General features: G+C 43.2%; 1 protein-coding gene across 6 annotated transcripts in view; it reads left to right on the top strand.

The window, feature by feature from the left end:
• STARD13 (StAR related lipid transfer domain containing 13) overlaps positions 1 to 26,401 on the top strand; it is a 306,300-nt gene that overhangs the window by 177,800 nt on the left and 102,099 nt on the right. The window contains exon 1 of one of the 6 annotated variants that reach the window (XM_030042608.2): positions 5,067 to 5,399. The exons of the other annotated variants lie outside the window; for them this stretch is intronic. Within the exon in view, the coding sequence (XP_029898468.1) occupies positions 5,231 to 5,399 (169 nt within the window). The 5' untranslated portion in view covers positions 5,067 to 5,230. Of the gene's footprint in view, positions 1 to 5,066; positions 5,400 to 26,401 lie in introns of those variants that run through there. 6 annotated transcript variants of the gene reach the window in all.

A 26,401-nucleotide genomic window follows, 5' to 3' on the forward strand; every position in this document is an offset into this window, starting at 1 on the left:
GTGGAAATCTCGCAAAAACTATTTTTCTTTTGCCCCAGTCCGATTCCTGGCAGCCCTAGACGAGCCAGAGAGCCTCGGCGCCCCAGCACAGCCTCAGGAAGACGGTCAAAGTGCCGCTGAGCCAGAGGGAAACATTTCTGGCTGTTCTGGAGACCCTGCTGTTTCATGCCCTGTATAAATGAGTTTGCAGCCTGTAGTAATCCCAGCTCAGCTTTCAAACAAATGTCTGCATTCAAACATAAAACATTTTTCCTAAACAGCAGGCAATGAACTTCTGCTTTTAAAAGTCCCGGTCCCAGAGATAGGATTCAAAACACATGAAGTAAGTGAAACCCTCATCATAAACACAGCTTTGGGTTCCCTGCATATGACTTTTTTTCTCTTCCTAAGTTTGAGAAAGGAGGAATTGCGTGTTGTTAACACATGAGCTGCTGTGCAGGCATCTGTAAAGGCAGATACAGGTAAGAAATATAAGATGTGTGGATAGGATAGGGATAAGATATGCGGCTAGGACTCCAATATCGAATATAGGATATATTGCATGTATAGGATATTGGAGTTTTGGCCATAATCCAGCAAACTGAACTGTTCTTCTACCTGCAGAATTATAGAAGGGAATCCAGAGATCAACAAGTTAAAAGCAGACGCCTGATTTCTTTTCTTCTGTGACTTGGAAACAAGAGTTTCCGGCTTCTTCTAACTACATGTCACTAATGTTAATAACAACTGTGCTCCTCCAGTGGTTAGGAAGCTGTGTTGTTCTCATAGCACCAGTGCTTTCAAATGAAGAGAAGCTATCAAGTTGCCATTTAATTTTAGACGCGATATAACAAGATAAGTGCAACTAACAATAAAAGGGAAATGGGTCAGGGCGAGAAGATCAAGTGGCTGATTACTGTGTGAGAACTGCAGGTTCAATCCAAACCCAAAGAACTCCGAGCCAGCTACGACATCATGGATCTATCCTACAGTTAATTAGGAGGGGTGCGTTCTAAGATGTGAGTGAGCAGTCCTGTTACATATCTATATATATGGAAATACAAGTGGGAAAGTGCCGTTCATCTCAATTTACCCTCGCCTACCCCGCTGCCTATAGCATTGCCTCACGCCTATGTGAATAATACTCTAAGGCCAAGGTGGTGTGTAGAAACTCACACTGTTGTTTTGCTCAGAAAAGCTGGTTGTAAGTGGATAATTTATTACCAGATACATTTTAGCATTTCTAGAGTACAATGCGCTGTTCTCTCCAGCTGATTACGGCACCCTGCTCTCAGTGAAATGGGAGCAGATCTCAAGTACTGCCTGTGATACTTCGGTAGATATGGGTAGCCCTGGGGCGTTGTTTTCCTGTGAATAGTTTACTCTTTCTCTCTCACACCAAATACAATTTCAGGGAGAAAAGGTGGCAGAAAGATATAAAAATCAATGAACAGAAAATGAAGTGTTGCAGTTCTGCCTATGAATGCATACAGAGAAGAGTACACATCCTTGAGCTGACTTTGTCAATTATACTAATACTGTGCAGGTGTCAGTAGCGCTGTGCTGTATTAATAAGCCTTTAAGTAAAGATTCCTGATCTTCCAGCAAATTTCAGTATCCATCAAATCACTGATTGTCATGCTAGATGTGACATGTAGGTATTACACTATAGATATGTGTGGACATTTCTGATTGAGATTAAAAAAAATCACTAATTCCAGCTGTGGTTTTATGAAGGAATCTCCATTCCTGCGTGGATCGGTCATGACATGGGAATGTGGGGTTGAGTTTCCATTTTGTGGGCTGTGCTGCTGTCGTGACAGGCTGCAATTTCAGGTGTGTGCTGGAGCTCCCCCTTAGCCTTTGTAAAATGAATGGGGAAGCTTTTATTTTGAAGTGCTTTTATGAGATGCATTAGCATGAAGTTCAGTGATGCTCTATTAACTATTCCAGAAACAGTCTGTAGACTGAGAATGAAATATTAATTAGCGCTCTTATATAACAGCTTAGGCTTCTGTAGTGCTTTTTGTCTGAAAGATTGACGGCCAAAGAGCTTTCCTCATTTGAATGGCGCATTTTTGAAAATAAACAGTGAGTGTCAAGGCAGTCGCCGAATGAGGAGACAGTCATTTTAAAAGTATGCAACGAGGACTACTTCTTTGCTCCACCACGCACAACTTCAAGCACAGGAGCTTTCAAACGAGCACCGCAAGACCAGCTAACTCTTGTTGTTTCTTGTTTTATTTGACTACTATGTAAGTGCTGGACCGGAGCCAAAGAATTCATCCTCAGAAAGGGCAGCGCTCGGCAGCACCGAGCCTGGAGCAGCCCTCTGGCTCTGAGGTTGTGTTTGGACCCTCCTGTCCGGGAGGAAGGGACAGTCATCACCCTGCAACAGAGGGTCCTCATTCTGCCCTTCGTGACCACTGAGATGTGCTGCTGGGGAAGCTGGGGGGGCAGCTCTGCCCTGTCGCTTACCCTCTGGCGGGGATGTGGGAAGGATGGGCACTGGGACTGGTGCTTTGCTCTCTGTTACAAGCACGTAACTGGGCCTGTTGAGCCCTTAATGGACTTGTTCCCTGGTCAATCCCTTACTCAGGCTCTTGCCTCGGTTTTTGTTTCTTTGGGCTGGCTTTTGAAGCGTTGCATTTCTATTAAACTTCTTCCTAGTCTTTGGAAATATTGCAAGGAAGAATGCAGAATCCCATTAGCTGAAAAAGTCAATGCATTTTCCAACAGAAAAACAAATCCCTATGAAAATTTAAACAGAGTGCTATGAAATGTTAATAATTGCTTTTTCCACTAGCAATAGCATTTTATAAATAGAATTAGATCAAAGGACTGTAGATTAATCAAATAAGAATTTCCCCGCATGGTGGTAATGTGTCTTTGGAGAAATACTGTGCACATCATTGACACTCAGGAATCTCTGGGATATTTATTCTTCAAAAGACAGCAGCTGAGTGACCGACGTGCTGACTTGGCAAGCTGGGGTGGGAATGGAAACGATCCCTTCCCTGCTGCTCGGGCTCTCTCCACCTGCACCTGCACGGCAATCCTGCCTCTCCGCTTTGCACAGCAAGGCAGGGAGGAGACTGGTCATTCCCACTCCCTGGCTGCCAGGGAGCAGCCCTGTTTGGGAGTATGGATGGTAGAGGTGCCACCTCATTTGTCTTGAGTTTGAAGTCCTGCTGGGAGTCTCAGAGAAGACCATACAGCCACACCTGGGGCAAAACCCAGCAAGTGCAGGACTTGCAGGTGCTGTGGATCATAGTAACAGGTAATGGAGGCTTTCAGTCTGGAGCATTCATTTTAAATTTCTAGTACCCGGAACTACGTTTCTCCATTTTATGGCACTGCAAAAGTCCCACGTCGATTAGGAATAAAATTCATACAGTGTCATGAGAACAGATTGCATCGCAGTAAAACCCTGCCCTAAGAGCGAAATTTTAATGAATAATTGTGAATGAGACAACTCTCCTTTCCCCCCGTCATGTTCAGGTGGCTACCTCAGCCCTTGCAAGCTAGCCGGACCCTGTCCTTTGTGAGCAGGCAGGTCCCAGGCAATGCCACCCCACGGCCCTGCCCCGGTGGGCAGCCTCATCGGGGCTGGGGGTGGGAGGAGAGCTCCCTTGTAGGAAGGCGTGTCGTGACATGTCGTTGGCCTCAAGGCCGGAGAACGGGACGCAGACAATAATGTCACCGCAGGTAGACGTCCAAGTGGAGTCTGGGGAAGTCAAGATCCCCCCCATGGGTTGGGATGGGGGTCGAGCCCCTTCTGCCCAGGGCTTGCAGCCGCTCCAGCAGCGCCGTCGGCTCCCCGTCCCCCAGCCCGACACTGGCCTTGTGGCAAGGGGCACGCATCTGGGAGGTGGCGGCACGCTTCCCGAGCCGGGCAGGATCCGTGCTGGATCTGTTTTGGCCAGCCTCCCCCTGCATCAGCTCTGCCTTCCCCTGCCTTGCTGCCTGCCCCTGGGTTTCGGCAGGAGCCCATTCAGCCAGGTGGGGGGGAAGAGCCTTCCGAGTTGTCTTAATTTCCAGTTTTGTGATACTGTGAAGTTGATATCCAGGGCTGTGAAATTGCTTCCCGTGGGCCAGCAGCGCTCGTATCAGAAACTGTCTCGATCACAAAACTCCCTGGCAAGACGTCTGCTCCCTCAGAAATCAGCTCATGCTAGGTGTGTATTAAACCAAAATATTGGTATTTTTAAATATAATGGAAAATTATTTGACAGGCATACTAGGAGGGCATTTTCGGTATATTTTTACTCAGAATTGCTGCCCGCTTGCTGATAAAAACAGCAATGCTCTGCTTCCATTTGATTAACTAAAGAAATGGCATGTTTTGCAAACTCAGTGGTTGATACGTAAGACTGAATGAAAACAGATGCCCCTCCGTCTGTTAAAAAAAAACCAAAAGATGTTACGGTGAGGAACCTGGGGAAGAGAGAATGTCTCCGTTCCCTTCCCCTCTTTCAGGCTATGACCAGTTCTTTGTAACACTAATACTAGGGACTCTTAGCTTTTGTTTACTGCTGAGTGCCTGCTGCTAGGCGTTGATTTTTTATTTTTTTTTCATCCCAAGGGCTTCATTTGTTCCAGCGCTCGTCGTACCGTGCGGTTTTGGGGATTCAGACAGCCCTTCCGTAAACGCACTTTTCCTTGGCAGACAGGGCTATGATTTTTCGAAAACGAGCGAGGGCACCTTCTCCAGAGATGAGTCGGCGGCTGGGCTGCAGAGGAGGCAGAGGTTTCCTGCAGCCCCGCGTACCCTAAAACAGCCGTTCCCGAGCGGCTTCCAACTTTTCCGTCTTGGCTTTCGAGAGCGGCCCGCTGCAGACCCTCCGGGCCGGGTAAAGCCCCCTCCGCCCGGGGGGGGGGCCGGGGCTGGGGCAGGCCGGCCGGCCCGGTACGGCTCCGGCACGGCCCGGTACGGCTCCGGCCCGGTACGGTACGGCCCGGCCCGGTACGGTACAGTACGGTACGGTACGGCCCGGCCCGGCCCGGCCCGGCCCGCCGCGCTCGCTGCCACGGGCTGGACTGGGAGCGATTGGCCCGTGCGGATCATGTGGGAGAAGCAGGAATCCTGAGTTGTAGCTTTTGGCACTCCTTTTTTTTTTTTTTTTTTTCTTTTAAAGCGCTTGCTCTTTTCAGCTCCCTAGGGCTCGTTGCCTCCCCTCCTTTCATTACCCTGATTATAATCTGGAGTAGCCACCGCGGAGGCGGCCGGGGTGGTTTTAAAGGAGCAGAGATGTTTAAGCAGGTGCCCAGGACTTCGGGCACGGGCTGTTACTACCTGAACTCGGTCTCACCTGAGGGCCAGGAGATGTACTTGCGATTCGATCAAACCGCCAGGCGCCCTCCCTACAGGATGAGCAGGATTCTCGCCCGTCACCAGCTACTGACGAAAATTCAGCAAGGTGAGTTAACTGGCAGAAGCGCTCCTTAGCCTGGCGGCGTGGCAGGGTCTGCAGGTCCCCGCTTTCACATGGGAACACGTTTTAATGCCTCGTATTTCAGGCTTTTTTCCCGTCTCTGTTCTGAACTAATCTGGGTAGAGCCAGACTTTGAAATAGTCATTCATACCTTTCTGTTTCTACACGTGCACACATACAGTGAGAACCAAGAGACAAACACTAGTGCATGATTAGCTATTTAACTAAGTTATCTTTTAATCATAAACTGTGTGGTAGCTTAGGTGCTGAAGTTCGTCTCTCTTTTCCAACTGGCAGAGTGGTTACTGGCATCAGTACATCTCCTCTGATTGCTACAGGTAAAACCTGCCTGTGGTAAAGTACAGAGAGTAGATGATCATCCAGTTAAAAACAAAGTAGAAGTCCAGAGCAGCTGGAAGAAGGCAGCTGGGATGACATCCTTTGGAAACAAGCATGTGTAACTGTCAGAGGATTAGAAAACTTGTCACACGTCCTTAAAAATAATTGCTGACTTGGCTTTCTGCAGCTGCTTATGCAGTCATCCAGGCAGTCATTACAGATGTATTGATTTTGTTTTTCTGAATATATATCTACGGCACTAAAGCTAAATGCAGATTGGCCTCAGAACAAATCCTTTGGCCTGTGCATGCAATTTAAAATCATCTTCAGAGTCGTTAATGCAAAGATAAAAAAATAAAAGCCAACTGTACAGATTTTTCCAGATTAAAAAGCAAATCAATACATAGTTTTGTACTGATCATAGTTTTGTACAGCACCCTGTTTCCAAGAATACCAGTTTCCAAAGTGGATGTGGTCCTACACGCGGAAAAAGAGTATGTCATGTATTTCTCATGGAAAAAAAAAAAATCGTGAAGATAACAGTCACTTTCTTGACAGCTTGCAAAAAGATGTTTGATTCTGCTATCTAAGGGGCAGGCATAGAGTTAAAATCGTTTACTGTTATGTCTGACAAATATCACAGAAATTTGTGTGAGCTTCTGAGCAGCAGCAGTTAAATGGAGTGGCTATTTCTGTGTGTTGCTTTTCAGTAAGATCCTTTATATCCATAGCTGTCAAACTCTGGCAGAAGTACAGGGATATAGTGATGAAACTTTTATCGCATTTATAAAGAAAACAATACATAATTCTTTGGCCAGCTTTTAAAAAAGATGAAAAAGATAGTTTCTGTGGCAATTAGGAAAATGCAGTTGTTTGCAAGGCGGTCTCAGGAACTGGTCGCGTTTGAAGGATACTGGTCCTCACTGCAGCTCTAATTTCAGGAAGGATATTATGTCATTCTGTGTACCCAGCGTACAGCCTGGGTTGAATGGAAAGAAAGGGTAATTCTCTGCAGGTTTATCTGAAAATGTTTTGGGGTGCAGTGCTAGTACCAATGGAATTTTCAAGCAGCAGCTGCGGATGAGATGGATTAACACACCTCCTCTACCTGTCCTGGTGCTGTTTTAACGTTCTCTCCTGTAACGCGTAACCCATGAGCTGTCCGGCACAGCCAGGGCTGCCAAAGTCACCCAGCGGTGCTGAGGCTTTTGACAGGCTGTGTGGTGGGACAGGGAGGAGTTTCCACGTTGTAGCTTTTCTTCCTGCGGCTTGTTGCATGGCTGGTCAGTCTGTGATGAATGACCTCTGCTCCTCTGCCACAGCTTTCCAACCTGTCCTACACAGAGCTGTGGGAAATGGTATTTGTGTAGCGCCTTGATGATGTGATATATGTTACAGTTAAGTATATGAAATATTTGTGTATTTGGGATCACTAAGAATACATGCTTCCTTCACTTCTTTTATGGATGGAAAACTGGGGACAGAGTCCACTGTTAGTTAAGTGTCAGTTCATTAGCAAAAATGAAATTAATGTGTGCAAATAGACACTGCTGTCTGTTTTGCAGCCCGTATGTAGGAATACACACATCTAGTGCAAAACCGTAGGCAAGGTACACATTTTTTCTGCAGTGCCCCAAGTAATGACTAGTAATTTTGATACAAGTAGCTGTGTTAGGAATACCAAAAAAGCTAAGTCTAGCTAGTGTAACTCAATCTGAAACTTCCAGTTTACACTCTGGGTGAAAACCCCAAACCCATCCCTCACCGACAAGGCTTTCACCAGGTTGTGCTGGGTCAGCCTGTCACCCTCTGTGCTTGCCTGGTTCAGACTGTAAGCAGTGTGAGTGTACTGTCCCAGTCCCAGTCCCAGAGGGTACTGGAAGAGTACTGTCATGTGGATGAAGGTATCAGCCTGTCCCTTTAGAGGTGAGTGAGTTTTACCCGTTGGCAAGTGGGATTCATTACTAATGGAGTGCCAGAGAGCAGCTTATCAAGAATGTGTTGAAAAGTAAATCAGGAGATGCAGGATGACCACCAAAACTTGCTTTCAGTCACCTGGTTGAGTAAGGGATGTAAATCATTATTTAGTCTCCTTGAATTTGTATGTCCTTGAATCATACATTTTAAGGCCATTAAGACAATGTATTTGAACCCTGCTACTCTGCAATCTGATCATTTGAATTACAGCATATGTTTAGAAAAACATCCAGCCTGCATTTTAATATTATTGGAGCAGTGAATCCCCCCCCGGTTAATTGCTTTGCTCAAAACAGATATGCCACATGTTTAAGTGCTAAGCTGCCCTGGGGCTTGTTCGAATACCTGCTCCCTGTATATCTTCTGGTGCAGATATTTCTCAGTTGCTGGTTTTCAGACTGGAGGCACCCACAGTAGGAAGCACTAAAGTTTTTACATCAGGGATATTTTTTCTTAGTGAAAGGAATGATTTACAAAATCACAATGTATCCAATTTATAATGTATAAAGCAGTCAAAGCTTCCATTCCAGGATAGGAACCTGGTTCACTGATGAAGTGTAATACAAAATGTTGCATATACTGCTATCTTTTCAGTCATTAGCTGCATGCACTATTCTAAACGATGCTAAATTACTCTTATCATATTGTGCAATATAGCTGTTCTTCCTCCTTTAAAAACACGTTTGCTGAAGAAGCTTTCCTTTGTATTTTCCTTTGGTGTTAGTTAAAAATAAACTAAATGAATCATTAGAGGAATTATGCTATTTAATAATTTCTAAAAAGAAAACCACCACAAGGGAAATGAAAGGAACTAGACTGTTATTTTAATCAGATCATACTTTGAAAGTCCTAAATATTTGGTTTATGTACACCACCGACTCCTTGAGGCAGAATTATGTGGTGGCCTGTGGATGTGAGTAGTAATTATCTGTCTGATATTAAATAGGTATTTTCAAAATGTGATCTTTGATGATTCCCTTTCCCCCATAAGCCCGTTAGTTTCCACGATGAAGGGGACACATGCCTCAGCATAAAGGAACAGGGTGTAGCATGCTTGGTCTGAGGTATTTACTCAGCCTGTGTATGCAGTAACTGTATGAGAATTCATTAATGATTACTCATGTTCTCTTTAAATAAATAAGGTGGTGACTTTCGAGAGTTTATATTACATGAGTCACAAAGTTGTTATTTCTTTCACAGTACATGGCTAAATTCAGTGCAGAGCAGAAAATATAAAAAGTAGCAGTAGGTAAAAAGTAATGAAGAATTAAGGCCATACTCTGAAAATGTTAAATTGAAATCGTCGACTGTGCGGTGCAAGTAGAGTGTAAGTCAAGGTGAACAAAGCCACATCTGCCCCAGCACAGCTAGGCATTGCTGGTAGAGAAGTGTCCCCATTCATCTACAGTAGAATTTGATTCTTAGACTGCACTTTCAGTAAGAAAATAATATGAAGAAACAAATGAAAATAAGGCAAATTCCTATTCTCAGCGAGTAAATTCCTGCCCACAGTGAGTAATGCTCTGTGATTTGTCTCAGTTTATGTCCACAGGCAAGAGCAGTTGAAGAGAATTGTTCGATGGAGCGATCTCAAAGCAGAATTTAACTTTTCAAGGCAAACTCTCTGTTCAACACTCAGCAGATGTTTTACATGTTGCAAGTTCAGTTTTGATCTTTTATGAGTACTGTTGCCTCTGTGTCACCTGCATTTGTCTGGTTTGAGTGAGTGTTAGAGGTACAAACAAATACACTTTTCTGTCTACAGTCTTCCCTTTGGAGCTAGTTCCATGTGTTTAATTCTTCTCTTTTTTTAAGCATAAGTACAGTTTATGGAAAGCGTTACAGAGGGATGCAAGTGACTTGGCAAAAAAATTGTGCATTTTAGGTGACTTTAATTTTCAACTGTTAATGTAAAACAAGCTGTAATATACTCCCATACTCAAAAGGAGAACTTGGAAGTCATGTTAAGTGAAAACGCTGCAGTCATAGTCTGCATTAAAAAAGCCCAGATCATATTCCGGAGATGCACACAGGTACGGAGTACCTGTCCATCCCTGGAGATGGGAAACGGGATACAATTATGTAATTAAAGACTGTGGTTTTGTTCAGACACACAAGGAGGACAAAATATGGTTGTTCAGGCAACCTGAACCCTAGCATTTCCCACATTCTGGATGCTGGCCACTTTACCTACACATCTTTAAACCTCAGGAAAGTAAAAGATGAAACAGCAAGATTTAGCCTTGGCGGTAACGATACGAACACCCCCGCTCAGGTCATCTCTGACCAGTGCCAGTGACCTACTGCCTCTTGAGCTTGTGGGGTAGGTAACTCGTGGCAGTAGCAGTCTGTAGTTCCCGTTCAACCCCCGGTGCCTCCGCTTGTGGTGGCCCCATGTCTCTGCTCCAGCCCAGGCACGCAGGAGAAGACAGGTCTGGGGCCAGGGTGGCACCGCGGGGAACGTCCTCAGCTGCAGAGCTGCCTTGCAGACCTCAGCTGGGACATGGTCCATCACCCTCTCTGGCGTCGGACATGGTGGGGCACGTGCGTGTTCACAGCAGAGGGATCTTTGGGTCGATTAAACAATATCAAGTCTTGACTAAGTCCGTGAAAACTGTGTTTCTTACAGTATCTGAAGGTCCATTAGAAACCGAGACCCTACATCACATGAAGCTTCTTCACCATCATCTTTCCTTCCTTACACACTCTTTCCTCAAGTCCTTAGCCCTAAACTTGGAGAAACTAGAGTTTTTCTGTTAAATTGTAGGATTTCTTTAAAAATAATTTTTTTCTAAACTTGTACTCTGATATGGTTGAAGTATTGCTGTGAAGCTTTCACGCAAAAAAATGTGAACATCCTGAGGGGTATTTATAAACTCACAGTGCCTTGAGGTGTGTTTATGAAATAAAAATATAATTAAATAGTAGTGCAAAAGATTGCAGTCCAGCTAATTAAAGTTTATAAAAGTTGTGCTTGATAGACAACAGGACATTTGAAAGGGAGAAACGGTCACTGGAGCCACTGCCTAGCAAAGAGGTTCAAAAGCTGAAATTATCAAGAAATACCTGTGTGGTATGTATGAAGAAATGACCTGGGTGGTACTGGAGATCAGACTCAATGACGATAGTGGTTCCTTGTGGCCTTATAATTTCACAGCCACTGAATGTCAGTGACGCTTCTGCTGACACATGCAGGTTGTACACCAAGAAGTAAATCTTGGCTCTCCTTTTAAGTTAGGGGACTTTTGCTCTTGATTTCACTGAAAGCAGGATTTCAGCCAAGGTGAAATCTTGAGACATTTCTGTTTTGAAATTATTTGTGGTAAAATGAACAGCTGTGGTTGTGCTATATATCTTGCTGTATTGATCACTGAGGAGATTTTTAATTCTCACATTAACCCTATTGTATAATTAGAGCCAGTAATGTTAAAAGACATTTAAGCCAATAAATGCAAGATGTATGCTCAAGAAATGAATCATTAGAGTAATAATACTTGGGTTTTTTTTTTTTTTTAGTTTGAATTTAGAAGAAGTGATAAGTCACTGGGGTATATAAAACGCTACATAACAGAAGTAAAATAGAAATTACTCACAAAAATAGATTAATTAAGAGAATCTGTACATAGCACTTTTGTTATTGAGAGACTCTTATGTCTGTATTTATACATAAATCCCTGAAAATAAAGTGCAGTACTTGTATCATGAGCACCGTAAGTGTTAATTAAAAAAATCTGCAGTTTTAGGTTCCAACCACACATTATTTTTCTCTCTAGGCAATAGATCCTTATGGACTTTTTTTTCATTTTGATTCAAATGCAAACTATGAAGTCATTGATAGCATCTTAGCCATAGTCATTGTTTTTATCTTACTCGTATCACACAATATTCTTAGACTTTTAGTTGCACTTCAACAATTATATGAGCTGTTTCATATAGGGCATCCCATATATTTAGATTAGTGCCTAAGCCTCTAATGGAAGGGACTGAGTAAACAGGTCCCTTGTAGTTAGGTTATCAGGTTATTGAACAGTTGTCCATAGTTGAGTTTGCTACATCTTGTAGCCGCTTTCAGCAGTAAAGTGCTGAGTTATATGGCCTGTGGGCTTGATGCGGTCTATGCTAGTTGTGTCATTTCTTATTTATACTTATTTTACAGGTATTTGAATGTGGGCAAGTCAGTGAACCCTCATCTTCATGCCTCGTAAAATTCTCATGTGTTGTACTTTTTGCTTAAAAACCTGTTGAGTTTCCCCTTTCGGGTTCAGTTCAGTGGGTCAGCTCTGCTTACTAGAGCAAATCATCACAACGTTAATTGCACACCATAATCTAGTGGGGCAGAGGAGGGCCTGAGCACCTTGAGCTGCACTATTTAGAAGCTATTGAAGAGCAGACAGCATGATTCAGAGAACTTGTGAGTATTATGGCTTAGCTGAAAAGAATGTGTGTGACTCAGTCTGAAAACATTTTGTGGCTATTCGTCTCTCATCTGTTAGAGGACTGAGTAGGTTAATTCTGCTGGGAGAAGAAAATCAGTCCATAGCACTTCGTAGGGTTTTGACTAACATACATCCACAGGTGAGCAAAAGTTTCTGTCCTTGTGATAAGTTAGGCTAACTTGGAGAAATAACTTATTTTAAAATAGGGGCTGCGCAGTACGTCTTAAGTAAATACCGTCTGCCAAGCAGGGAAGCTGCCTTGCTGGAACATACCAGACATTTTGCTTTCCGCTCAAAGTCCTTTGCCAAAGAAGGACTCAGTCCTGCAACTTACTCAGATGAATCTTCCTCTGTTCTAGAGGAGCAAAATAATAAATCCTAATAATGTCAACTGGTATTGTTTTAATGAGCTAGATATTACAGCCCTTTGGCAATAGTTGTGCTCTCTTTTAATAGGATTGTGGTTGGAGGAAGGTCTGTTTGTGTGAGCAAAGTTTTCAGGATTTGGAAGCAAAATCTGTATATATTTATTGTTGTCTCTCTGATTTAGTCCTAATGGCCTAAAGGGTATCTGACTTTTTCCCCCTTAATGTGTCACTAGTGTCTTTCATGGTTTGTTTATTTTATTGATTGTGCCATGCTTATTTCTAATTCTCCATCACTTGAGTGGTTTAGGAGTATGGAAAAAAGCAGTAAGTTCAAAGTGGAATCTAATTTAATTCTAGCTTTTATCTCTTTAGTCACAAACACACACCCACCAGCATCCCCTACCCCGAAAACCTGCCATTTTCTGGGAGATTTCTCAGCTTCCTTCTTGAAATCACATTTGTAGGAAAAAAATGACACCCTCTCATTAAGGAAAGGCATTTACTTAAAGGCTGCAGTACAGCTTTTACTGCCGCATGTGTCCAGAAGCGAGGATGATGGTACAGCTTTTATGCTTCTCTAACACTTCTCTAGAAGGGAGCGGCTCCTTCTGCAAACCCCCCAGCACATGCTGAACCCTGTGGTTTTTCTCTAGATCTCTAACAGCTCTTTGTCCTTCCTTACTACATGTGTCCTTTGGGCCCCTACTTCAATATGCATTATCCGCATTATCCAGAAGCTGCTGCTTGCAGATATTAGGTGTTAACATGTCATGTTCCTGTGTTGGTACTAGGCTTATGGCAGTAAAATGTCCCTCTGAGCCTGAGTGGGCATATCTGTACTGTTAAATAAAAGGGATGGGAGGTGAGCTGGAGTACCCTCTGCTCCGCTGAGCAGATGACTCCCTGGCTCTGTTTTGGCCTTCTCCAGCTAGCTCAACACAGAGCAAGTTTATGGGAGAGAGGACTAGTCCTAGATAGTGCGTACATCAGCTGAGTGATGCCACTTGACCAAAAAACAAGAATCAGGCTGTCTTTCATTTAGCAGTGTAAATGTAACCACTCTTGCCACTGCCACAGAAAATGCAAAATGAGGAGAAACCTTGCTGCACAGGTCTACAGATCTAACATTAATGTTTCTTCAGTATTTACTCCCCAAAAGTTGAAAATTTCTTGCTGTAATACAATTTTTAATGCTTTAAGTTTCTGAAGGAAATACGCAAAAGTAAATGTATCCTATCGTGAACTGCCTTTCCGTTCCTGCATAAATGCAGAAGTAATTCTGTTAAAAAGCCGACTACTTAAGTCTTTTTCATGATTTTATACTGTGCAGCAGACAGTTCACATTAGCTACCCACAACCCCATTCTTCTTCTTTTGAAATCAATCCCAAATTTGTGTAAAATCAGAACCTGCAAAGACTACTCCAAATAATGAGATCATATTGCTCATCCCAAGAACTGCATCATCATCGAGCATCCTTCCAAAGGACCTAAGATTTGAAAAGGGACCAAAGATGAAAGATGACTCTGGATTTGAGAAGGAAGAAGTGTCTCTGTCAATATTCGGATGGCACAAGCGTAGGACTCGTGTGAAAGGCACAGTCCTTTTTCATCCTTTTAGCTTCAGGAAGCGGCAGAATGATTAGTTTTTCCTAGTCTCCAACTGGTATGGAAGTGGGAGTCTGGACAGGACAAGACTCTCAGAGCTGTACAATGTGGCTTTTTCATAATATGTTTGGCAAACTCGAATGTTCTGTGGGATGAATCTAAGTTCTGTGTCTTTAATTGCATCTGGTGGCGGCAGCTGAATATCTAATCATTTTGTAACTTCAAAGACAATGGCTTTCTCTTCCTGCAAACATTTATCTGAGGGGGATAATGTAAAATCCAAAAGTTAGTGCTTGGCACAGGCGGTGAGGCCGTAAGTCCTTGGCTTTTAATTTTTCTCCTTTTTCTTTTGATTTTTACAGCTATATTTATATATATTTCTGAGGACTTTTTAAAACCGCCGTTCTGTCAGCTTCACTTTGTTAAAAAAGTGGCGGTCTGCCTAGGTCTCATCCAGAGTTAAGTGGAGTTTCCTGTTTCTTTAAATTCAGCAAGCATCAGACTACATCTCTTTTAAAAGCCTCTTCCAGATTAACAGGGTGAGATATTCAGAATACTTTGTCCAAAACCACTTTATCATTCAAACTGCTGATTCTGCATTAAAACCAGACACTCCTGCCAAAACCCGAGCCATTGCAGCAAAAGCTGCATTTCGTACCACTGCCCGAGTGATGTAGCCTGGATCGAATAGCACCGGCGCCGATTCCCGGCCGGGATTGTTCATCCAGCGCTTCACGCCGAAAGCCGGAGCTGTCTTCATCCTGCCGATGGCCGTTCGTGAGCGGTGCTACCCGAGGCGATGCGTGGCTGCAGTTTGGCTCCGAGATGCTCCATGCCGTCCCTCCCCAGCAGCTCACGCCCCGACGTCCCCGTCGAGGGGCCGCGGGTGCCAGCCGGAGGAGACGGGGTGCCCCCGCGCTTGCACATGGGGCACGAGGTTTTGTCTGTTCGGGCCAAGAACGATCTATTCACCGGCAGCTTCTGAAGGAAGGAAAAAATTTCCGGTGACATTTTAATTCTCTTTTATGCGGAGCTATTTTTAGATGGTGCTGCTGCCAGTCATGTCAAACGCTTTGTGCCTTTTGAGTTTTCGCTGAACTGCATAATAAGCGTTTCAGCTCCCTGGCGCATAATGGCAGTGTTATTTGCTGAAAGTCTTATTATTTCAAGTGGCCTCTTGTCTTCAGATCAATTCATTAGTTCTGGCCTCTGAAGTTTAAGAGGAAACAATTGCAGTTGCTAAAAAAAAAAATAATCTAAATTAAATTTTTTTCAGTAATACCTATTTTCTCTCATACCAGGTTCTGAAAGTCCATCTTAAGACTGACAAAGCAAATGATCCATATTTCAAGGCTGCAATCTGGCCTCTGACATCCATAGCCGAGTTGTTAAGCTGGGTGGGAGAACTGGACTATCCCTGAGGGAAATTTAGTACCTTTTCCGTTATTTGGATTATCTTCTTGGTCTGAGAGGGCAAACCGCTTTGCACCTCGGGTGCTCACAGAAAGCCAACAGCAACGAGAGCTGCGAGGAGGGGTCACTTACATTGCTGTTAGCCCTGTTGTACACTGCTGCCTCCCACAGTCGCTAGTCCGGGGGCTACTCCTGGCACACGGAGGGTGGCCCGGAGCCCAGCGCGTCTCCCAAAACCCACCCATGAAGTACTGCTGTCAGCCGAGCTTGCTGGGGGATGGAGCTCAGGTGCATGGGCATGAGGCATCAGGTGGACACACGAGACCAGAGTAAGATCATGTCGGCTGATTGCACTGTGGGGTAGAAGCTGAGCAGCCAGTTTGCCTGGTTTTATCTATCTGTCTATCTGTCTTTGTATATATATTTTTATAGATATTTGTATATATATTTATATAATTTTATAAGCTTAAAAATTGGATTTCTGAGGGCACTAGGCACTTTAAGTACAAAGATTTAAATAGTTAGCTGTTGCTGGAAATTGCAATGACCCAGAATTTTCTCGTCCACCCAGAGCGCAGGGAGCGCTGCTCAGTACCAGGCGCAGCAATCCGCCCTCATCTTTCTGCAGAATATCCTGTCAGCTCTTAGAGGTGTGAAACGAATACAATTCTGTAGTCATTTAACTGATTTATATAGAAATTAAGATTTCAAAAAGTATAGCAATCAATAGTTTTGCCCCATGCAACTATCATTTCACCATCCTGCTTTGCTTTATTCTGACAGTACTCCGGTCTTGCACTTTTCTGGCACTGGGGGAACTGGTCTCCAGAAAGCTTTGTTCATTAGTTCTCTGATAGCCTCCAGTTAGGACCACTGGCCAGGGTTGCTTAAGGCATCCTCGTCTGGACTGCCTCTACAAATAGCAACCTGCAAAAAGTGTCATGTGGAAAAAAGACTGTATATTACTTTAGCCCTGATTTGGGAATGTTTCCTGCTTCCTTGACAGTAATGATATTTTGGACTAGTAGTGCCCTGACATCAAAAGCTTTGACTCAAACCAGTTATCTTTTCATAACTAGGCACACACAGGTTATTCAAGAAACCATTCCTTTACTTGACTTTAACCAAGTAATTATGTGTTAATCAGAAATGGCTCAGACCTTTGAAGTTGCACTGTTATAGAAAGTTGTGTTGTGGACCGCTTCTGTAGGAGGCTTTGGCTAAGAAAAATGCTGCATTGCTGTTAGACTCTCATTGGACATAGGACCTAAAGTTGTACAAGCAGGAAGGCAGTCTTCACCAGCCACTGCGTATTAAGTTATGTGAGAACTAGGGGAAGGCTGTAGTCTGAAATCCTGGAAATAGCCCATCTTAAGGCTTTAATGAAGACCAATATAAAACTACTGGCATTTTCACTATAGCTCTACAGAGCCATTGACTCCCCACACTAGCAGGGCTTTTTATAGCCCCATGGTGCCTGCTGACTGATTCTGAGAGCAGAAAGTTTTTCAAAACACACTGGTCCCAATAAAGAGAGACCTAGCTTTTAAAATACAAGCAGAATACAAATTATACAGAATTTTAAGGATAAGGATGCAAGTAGTTGCGTGCGTATGTTTTCTTGTTCAGCAAAACGTTTCTGTTATTACAATGCTTTCTTCTTCCTGAGCACCTGAAGCTGGGAGGGTTTTTTTTGGTCTTAACTTTGGTCTTAATTTTCTGGTCTTAACTATTGCCATATAGTTTTGTAGAAAATGTATGAAAAACTGAAATCGTAAAATAGTTGTCTTTAGTGAATGTTCAGTAGAAATGGCCACAGTCCATTTGAAGTGAATCGAAAGTACACCACCCATTTTTTAAAAGTATTCCTTATTGACTATGTAGCAGCTGGAAAACTATAGCAAGTTTTAATTATCTTCAGAAAACAAAAAGCTCTTGCCAACACATGCTGGTTATTATCAGCAGCTGCTGTACGCTGACATACTCTTTCAGCTCATATGAGGCTCAGCTGTCTTGAACAATCATTGTAAAATGTAAAATAGATTTATAGTGATGATCGTTTCTTGTTAGATACTTAACTACTGATGTAATTCGTACTGAATTTAGGTTCACGTCTTTGTTTAAGCTGTAATAAAATTACATAAAACTACAATTAATATTTCATGTAAGAGGTGCAAATAGCATGCAACAGGAATTTAAAATATTGAACTGTGGTGCTTTTTTAAGAATTCATTAAAAAGAATCAAATTCCCTGTTGTCATGGTTTTAGCATTCGTATAAATGTAAAATTTGACTTTCCGCCTTTGAATAACAATTACTACAACTTCATCACAATGAAAAAGTTAAAAATTAATTTGCTGATTTAAACAGAAATCTTTATCTTTTACGTGGCATCCTTCTATTAGCAGAAGTGGAGATGTTTATGGTAGTGGCTGTTGTCAAATCAGATGCTGCAATTTTTTTTATTGCGTAATTTAGTAGAGTTTGGGTTTTTAATGACATTAATGTACTCTTCAGAATCTGAGACACTAAGAGATAGATGCAACATTTATGTGCATCTATTATTATGCTTCAGTGTCCTGCAGAAAGACACATAGGTGTGGTAGATTCTTTTTCAATATATCTAGAGCCTGCATCTTCTCCAAACTGGAAAATTTGTGATTAACTCAATTTTCTGTTACTTTATATTCTCCGTGATATCTTTTAATTTTGCACTGACAAAGTAAGTAAAAGGTCTCAGGCAATCTGTAAAATGTTTTCTTTAGTCATTTGCACCAGGGCAATTTTAGACCCTTTCTTGTTGACATGAGTGAGTGACTGAGATTTGATGGTTTCTGTTCTGAAGCTTAACCTGGAGGGAACTGTTAATTCAGCAGACTCGACTCTTGACATTTTAAATTCTTCTTCAATATGGATTAAAAATATGCATGAGACTCCACATAGTTGTATTTTACTGAAAAGATTATTGACTTTTGGACTTGAGTTTTCACCCAATCTGTTCTTTAATCAAATTACAATCTACTGAAATACAGTTCAAATTCTAGCTTAAGTAGGACTCAGGTGACATTCACTAGAAAACGGGTGGTGTACATATGGTTACATACTGTCTTCACACCAGCTATGTAAGGGACATTTTTCTTTGCTGTCTCAGAGACCCAGAGTTCAGATCCCTGAACAGATCCCAGCAAAGAAAAACAGTGCTGAAAAAAACCAGCTCTAGTTTGCAGACAAATAATCTGTGCAGGAGCATCACTGTAGCATCACAAAGTGCAAGAAATACACCTGGTTGTAGTCTGGTATTCGGAAACCATGACTGCTGGTTTGATGACAGTCTACTTCGCTGAAGCTTATTAAAACCTCCAAAACTTCAATGAACAATAACCTCCCAGCCATTCAGACCAAAGACTTTATAGAATCACAGAATAATTTAGGTTGGAAGAGGCATTGGGGGTTCATGTAGTCCAACCCTGCTCAGAGCAGGGACAGCTAGATCAGGTTGCTCAGGGCCTTGTCAGGTTTAGTTCTGAGTGTCTCCAAGGTCTGGTATACCACAACTTCCACAACTTACCTGGGCAACTTGTGCCAGCATTTGACCACCCTTGTGGTGAATTTTCTTTTCCCTTATATCTAACTGGATTTCCAATGCTGCGACTTGTTTCCATTGCTTTTCATCCTACAGCTGCGTACCTCTAAAAAGAGTCTGGCTCCACTTTCCTGTTAAGTAGATGAAGCCAGCAATAAGCTCTCCTAGCCTTAGCCTTTTCTTCTTAAGGTTGAACAAACCCAGCTCTGCCAGGCTTTCCTCCTATGTCAAGTGCTTCAGCCCTCTGACCATCTTGATGACCCTCTGCAGGGCTTGCTCTGGTACGCCCATAACTTCCTTGCACTGGGCAACCCCAAACTGAACAGAGCAGTGTCACAAGTGTGGATTAGAGAGGAACAATCACTCACCTTGATCTGCTGGCTACATCCTTCCTAACAGATAAGCCCAGTATGAGGGTGGCCTCCTTGGCTTACTCATGTTCAATCTATTGTCCAACAGGACGCTGGAGTTCTTTTTTGCAAGGGCCATCCCTGTCCATCTAGCCCCAGCCTGCCTTGTTGCAGAGGGTTATTCCGTCCCAGCTGCAGGACTTTACATTTACCTATGTTGAATGGTATGAGATTCCTGTCAGCCAATTTCTCCAGCCCATCAAGGTCTCTTTGAAGAGCAGCCCTCCAGCATATCAACCACTTCTCCACAGTTTGGTATCATCCACAAACTTGCTGAGAGTGTACTTCATTCCATCATCCAGGTTGTTAATAAAGACATTAAACAGTATCAGTCCAGTATCAGTCCCTGAAGGATGCCACTAGTAACCAACTACCGGTTGGACTTTGTACTGCTAATCACAAAGTGTGACAGTAGCGGTCCAGCCAGTCATCACCCACATTACCTATTGTTTACTTACCTGATTTGGCTATAAGGATGCTATTGGAGACCAAGTCAAAGACAAGCCTGCTTGTTCTGTCTCCATCCCTAACAACCACCACAGAACAGCCCATTGGTTATGGTGTACTTAATACCATGTCTATGAATGACCCAAGTTCAAGATCTTGCCCACATTCCTACGGCATAAGCAACGGTAAACCTTTCTCACTTGTAAGTCTCGTCCTCTTCAGTTTTATAAAAGTTAGTAACAATATGTCAGCACAGATAATTGAACCAGGACCTCCAACTTCGCTGATCTGTGCCATGAGCACTATGCTGCAAAATCAATCTCTGTAGACGTTCCAGTTCTGTAAGGTACTCTGTATTGTATCCATAATTCATTGAATGACACTAACCTGCAGTTCCTCTGCAGTCTTTAAATGGGAAAATATGGTGAAAGCAGAGAAAAATTAATCAGCTCTGCAGCCTTGTTTACTTGTGATTTGCCTTGGTAAGCTGTTGATGTGTATTCAGTCAAGTCCAATGAGTTGGTGCCATTTGAATTAAATTGTTTTATACCAGCCTGACAAGATGCATATTAGCGTAAGAAAATACGGGGCAAAGGATAGATACAGGGCGAGATAACAGGGGAGCGGCAGGTCTGTTCCACCCTTCCCAGTATCGTTACTTCCCGGGTACAGCATGAGGTGGGGCCATGCTGGCAGAGCAGCTGAAGAAGCCACAACTGAGATGAAATATAAGGCAAAGGAGGGGTAAGGAGACACACAAGGTGGGTCACTGCTGTCACTGCTGCAGGAGATAGAGGAGTCCACCAAAAATATCCAGGGCTGCTGAATCAGAAGTTGTTTTTCACCCTGACTCCTGAGTCTCATTCTTGCCAGCGGCAATGGAGAGCTGTATTTAAACTGCCATTACCTATCCAGGATTACAAATATGACTCAGGTAAATGAGGGCAAGTACATGCAGGTCTACTGCAGGGATGTACACCTAAGAAAATGAATCTGCACGGTTTTTTATTCCTATGAAAACAGAATAGTTTGGAGCTAAAAATAGGCATCTGGTTATTGTTACCTACCTTTTTTAATATCCTCTGCCCCAATTCCTATCAGTAGAGGAAAAATAAAAATCCCAGATAACAAATGCATACAAAAAATTACTTACTTATTCTTTCTAGCAAACATTTAAAAGGCCATCACAGATTTCTTTTTTATGACCGGTAATTGGTCTGGAGGAATTAGCTTAGCCAGATAAATAGTTTTACTGGTTTTCACTATTGATGGCTTTAATAGTAAAGTCACTCATAAAAAAAGGTAGCTCTGAAGTACTGGTTTAAAGGATTTTGACCTAAAAAAGCCTGAAGGACTTTAGATTATAAGGAATCCACTGTTATTCTGCATCTAGAAAACCAAGAAAACCTTACTAGAGTCTCCTCTTAATTGGAATGTTTCGTACCACATCAAAAACTAGAAACAGTTCCCACTGGCTAGCAGAAATAATTAAGCTTACCATTTATTATAAGTGGTGCTGTGTGTTTTCAAAGCAAAGCATGATTTTAAAGATGTATTTTTTGAACCTCCCTGACCCTCCTCCCCAGACCATTTGAAACCCTTGAGGAAAGCAGAAGTGGCAGGTGCTCAGCAGCCTTTGAAAACTCCGGTAGCAGCTCTGTAATGTGGGATCTGTAGCTGTCATTGCAATTTGAAGATCAGAAGACAGACACAGCAAAGCTCAGAGATTTTGATGGAGGATAGATGGTAACAGAGCAGCAAAGCCATAGTTACAGTTCCAGGTTCCCCAATGCTGTGTTCAAGTACACTAGATCACACTGCCTTTCCAGAATAGAGGAACATACAAAAGGCACGCTAGCACTAAAATAATACCATTTATTTCATGGGGTATTTCACCTACAGCTCTTTCCAAAGGCACTGGGGAAGGTACTGGCGTGGCAGTAGCCAGGTGACAGATGTGGCAGCCGTCGGGTGCGTAACATCTCTGCACGTCAGTGAGACGGTACTGCTCGGGGCAGGTAGCTGGCATGGAGCACCCTGGGGGCAATCCCTGACCTTTTTTTCCAAACTACAGCACGTAACACCCCTATTTTATAACTGAACTGAACCTATAGCCAAAATTATCTCCATTAAACACCTGAACAAAGCTTCTTGTACTGACAGCAATAGTAGTAACGGGTTTGAGTCTCGGGGCAAGGGCTGGGGCTTCTTCCTGCAGCGCTGGCTGTGACCTGGGTGCTGGTCTGCAGAAGTGAGCAGCTTGCTGCTCAGCACCCCGCGCTGGGCAGCGTCACTGGACCCGTAATCCAGCTGAAATGCGCATTCTTGCCAAAAGGGGTGGCTTTGTCCCTGGCCGCTTCCCTCCCTTTGATTGAGTCTGGTAAAAGTGCAACTGCAGGATTACTTGGATCAGGTCATTTGCCCAAAAGAAAATAAATGATTGTGCTTGTATGGTTTTACTACAAGGGAGATGGTAAGAATATGTGGCGAGGGATGGGACTGCTGCTTTTAATGTCAATCAGCAGCGTTACTGAATTTAAAGCAAAGTAAGACTGTCGCTACACAAGTGTCGTAGACACAGGCAAAAAAGCAACTCCGTGTATTGGATTTGTTTGCACATTTCTAATGTGTCCTTACTCAGCAGAAGTACTTTAAATAGAGATTTTGAAGTATCTTAGTTGGAAATCTAATTAAAACATAGCAAGGTTATGCACAGAACAAATATAAAATTTTTATTCCACATTCGTGTACAAGAATCCAGAATAAAGTCCTGTTTTCATCTGCTTGGATTGTACTGCCTTTGTTATCTGTGGTACGCTGGTGTTTGCAACTCTCTTGATTACTATTGGAAAGCAGTGTTATTAAACAGGGTCTCTCATTCTTAACAAAAGTTCCGTAGAAACTGGCAGGGTTAAAGGCTTTAAAGGTCTCATTCTGAAATGCAGACCATATCTTTTTATTAAGAATTTCTTCATGGATATTGGAAATGTAAAGTTGACATTTCAAGACAGATTAGCGCAAGCAAAGCACACAGTATTTAGGCAGAGGAAAGCCGGATTCTCCTGGCATTATTATTCGTAAAGAAAAATAATGGGAGCTCACGTGAACCAGCAGGTAGGAGGTTGCAATGCGCCAGTAATATCGTAGTGCTCTTGAGCATGCTTGGGAAATGCAGAGATTCAAAATGGGTCTAAGCTCTTGATTTAATTGCTTATCTTTCTACTAGTCCAATTTTTCTCCTCTATTTGCTTTACTTTCTTGCCTTATCACTCTCAACCACAAGAAATAACAACACAGATTTTGGCCCTATATTTTGCATCTGCCTACAGAGATAACTTTCTGTAACTGCCATTTTCATTTTGGTATTTTCCCCTTCGTTATCGCACTACACACATGCTACCTCTTCCAAATCTCCTTACAAAATATGCTAACAATGTGCTTTTACACGTTTGACAGAACTCTAGCATGCATAAGATCACTGATCAATAAAAAGAAGCTGTCTAAACAAAATCTTCATATTTATTTTTAGTTTGTGTACATTTTATTTCAGTGTTTATACACATTTTAATTTGGTTGCACAGAGTTTGCTTGTATAGTTGCCCCTTTCACCCCCGTTTTCTTCTCCTCCTGCCTCCCTACTCTGTAAACAAAATGAAATGGAAATATGCCTGTAAGCTGATCATTTTAAAAAATCACAGATTTGGAATGTTTTCATTATATATTCACTGTAGCTAAAAATATGCAGTTTTATATTTGGGAGCCTACTTTGCTGCACATTTACAAATCAGAGAGATGAACACTTGTCTGCAGACACACTCATGGGCAAAAATAACATGTTCCTAAGTTGCCGTCATTTGGGGAGGCTGTAATACAAATTCCCTGGCAGCTGGAGAAGCAGGACAGGGTGCAAGGCAGCACTGATAGAGCTTCCCTGACCAAGGGAAACTCAAGGTGAACCTCTGGAAATCCCTTTGGGTTGCCATGCGCTGTTTGGAGCAACAGCCTGACCCTACAGGGGCACTACCAGACAGGCAGCAGGAAAATTTCCTCATTTCCTAGGGTTAGGGTGATTTACTTCATTCAAGGTGTTCTCAGGTCTTTTTGCTTTAGACAAGTGTGGTTTCTTGTCCATAGCTTGTTCATGTACCTTTGCTCTGAAGCAGTACAAGAAGCAATCATACCCATCGGAGTGTGGCTGCTTGTGAACCACACGCTGTCATGTCCTACTTTTGAGTGCATCCTCCCATAATGTTAGACATTCAGGCACTGTAATAATAAATGCAGAATTAAGGCTCACAGAAGGTAGACTGAATTAAGGATTCTAGTCTACCCCGTACAAGTTCTAAGACACTTGCAATAAGCCATGATTCAGCTATATGAACACAGCATATATGCTCAATATGCCCTGAATGACTCTTCCACGCATCACAGAGAAGGTGAAACACATCTATGGAAGAAACTGTCTACTGTTGGCTTTGCATAGGAAAATTTTGGAAGTCTTCCAGCAACAAGGCATCCATCAGTCATCTGTTTCTTCCTCTCTCCTGCAAGGTGTATTGCCAGTTCCACCTGTGAATGTCCCAGCTCAAACCCATGCAGGAGATCCTCCTGTGGACGCCCAAGGACAGCACTCCAGGAGGTGTATCCGAGGGGGCTCGTAGCACCTTGCCAGCTTGACCCCTTGATAAAACGTGTGGCAGTTTATTGTGGGGCACTGTGGTTGTCCCCATTGGGCTTTTGGGTAGCATGGTAATCAAAAGGCCTTTGGCTGCGCACATTCCTCCTTTCTGACCGTTGTAGCTGTGGCCACGCGTGGAGCCAGCGCATGGAGTTGGATTGTTCTGCAGTGGGTCACGCCATCCTTGCAGCACAGTGTAGATACAGCGTAGGAGATATTTGTGGGGTATTACAAAACGGCTTGTGACCTAAGACAGGAATGGTGAGATATGAGCACTGAATACTGACGGGACCGCCGGGGTGGCAGCTGTTGCCTGTTGCAATCCCTGTGGCACAGCTGCATGCAGACAGGAATGTCTGGCACGGAGGGAGTACACCAGTCAGGGGATTACACGGTCATGGAGATTAAGACAACCAGGAATGCATCGAGTAGTTTTGCATAAGGCTCTTGAGGTTAGCTAGAGGCAACTGTGCAGATGCAGGTTTTGAACATCATCCCAGCCCAGAAGTTAGGTGCCATCACTAAACTGTGACAGGTTTAAATATTGGTTTTGATGAGCGGCTGCCTTGGTGCTAGAAGTCAATAAGCAGTGTCCCTGCGGGGATTTGAGAGAGGACCCAGGGATGATGAACATGGCTAGTATGTAAGATAGTATTTGCCTCAAGAAGAATTAGTTTAGCTGAGTTGGGCTGGTGGTGGCATTATTTGTTTGCCTTGAGGAGCACGTCAACGGAAAGGATGGCAGATGTATGGTGGCCCCAAAAGCAGGTAGGAGAGGATCTGCTGGCAATGTGCATGGTGCTGACATGACCAGGAGGTCTGGCATTTACCTGCTTGAGGAGAAGGAATCTCCTTTTGCTCTGAAGAGAATAATTACCTTTTCAGTGTCAGCGCTTGCACTTTGCTGCTGCTGGTGTGTTTGAAACTGCATCCAGGGATGACAGCAACCAGAGGAAGAAAATCGCATCACCAGTTTGGTTGGTAGCGTGCACATTTGGCTGACAGAAGGCTAGATGGTGATGCCTACAACGGGTGGTGCCCATTAGGTGCCAGTGTGCTCAGTGTCTTCGAATGGACCCAGAAAGTGCAATTTTCATCACTGTAGCTGCTCGGTACCACTACAGCAGGGAGTGCAGTTCTGTGTGATGTTGCAGTTGTTTATTTTGACACTCCTTATGTGTCCCTATATGAGACTGAAATATGACTAAAAGCTCTAGACACAGGTTTGTGCCTCTTCTTTCTTAACTAAGCTCTCAGAGACTAGTGTAGTTCTGGGTCATAACATTTGATTAAAAAGTAAGTAAGCATTAAAATACCAACATTTCAAGTGTTCTTGTAGCAAGTAAGTGGTGTGGAATAGGCAAGAAAATTGGGAAGTGCAGTGTCCTTTGTAAGCTGAGCGTCAAGCGGTGAGTGATAATGGAAGTGGAGTCTCCAGCAGGGATGCTGCCATCAAACACACCGTCTGTAGAGCCAGGAACTCTGCATAAAAGCCTGGCCTAATTTGTCTGATCAAAGCTTCTTGTCAGATTCAATTGCAGACTTTCTCCACCTAGGCTCTTTGTAGGACAATGTGTGTGTTGTGGGGGGAGTGTTCAAGGGCCTGTTCAACTGGTGCCGAGTGCTATTTGTTTAATGCCAAACCTCCTGAGAGGGGTTAGATGTACTTGCCAATGTCAAATATCTTAATCTGAGCCCTAAATGCTGCGATAATACTTTTCTCAGATGTA

Source organism: Aquila chrysaetos, chromosome 19 (genome assembly GCF_900496995.4).
Source record: "Aquila chrysaetos chrysaetos chromosome 19, bAquChr1.4, whole genome shotgun sequence".
NCBI classification, from domain to species: domain Eukaryota; kingdom Metazoa; phylum Chordata; class Aves; order Accipitriformes; family Accipitridae; genus Aquila; species Aquila chrysaetos.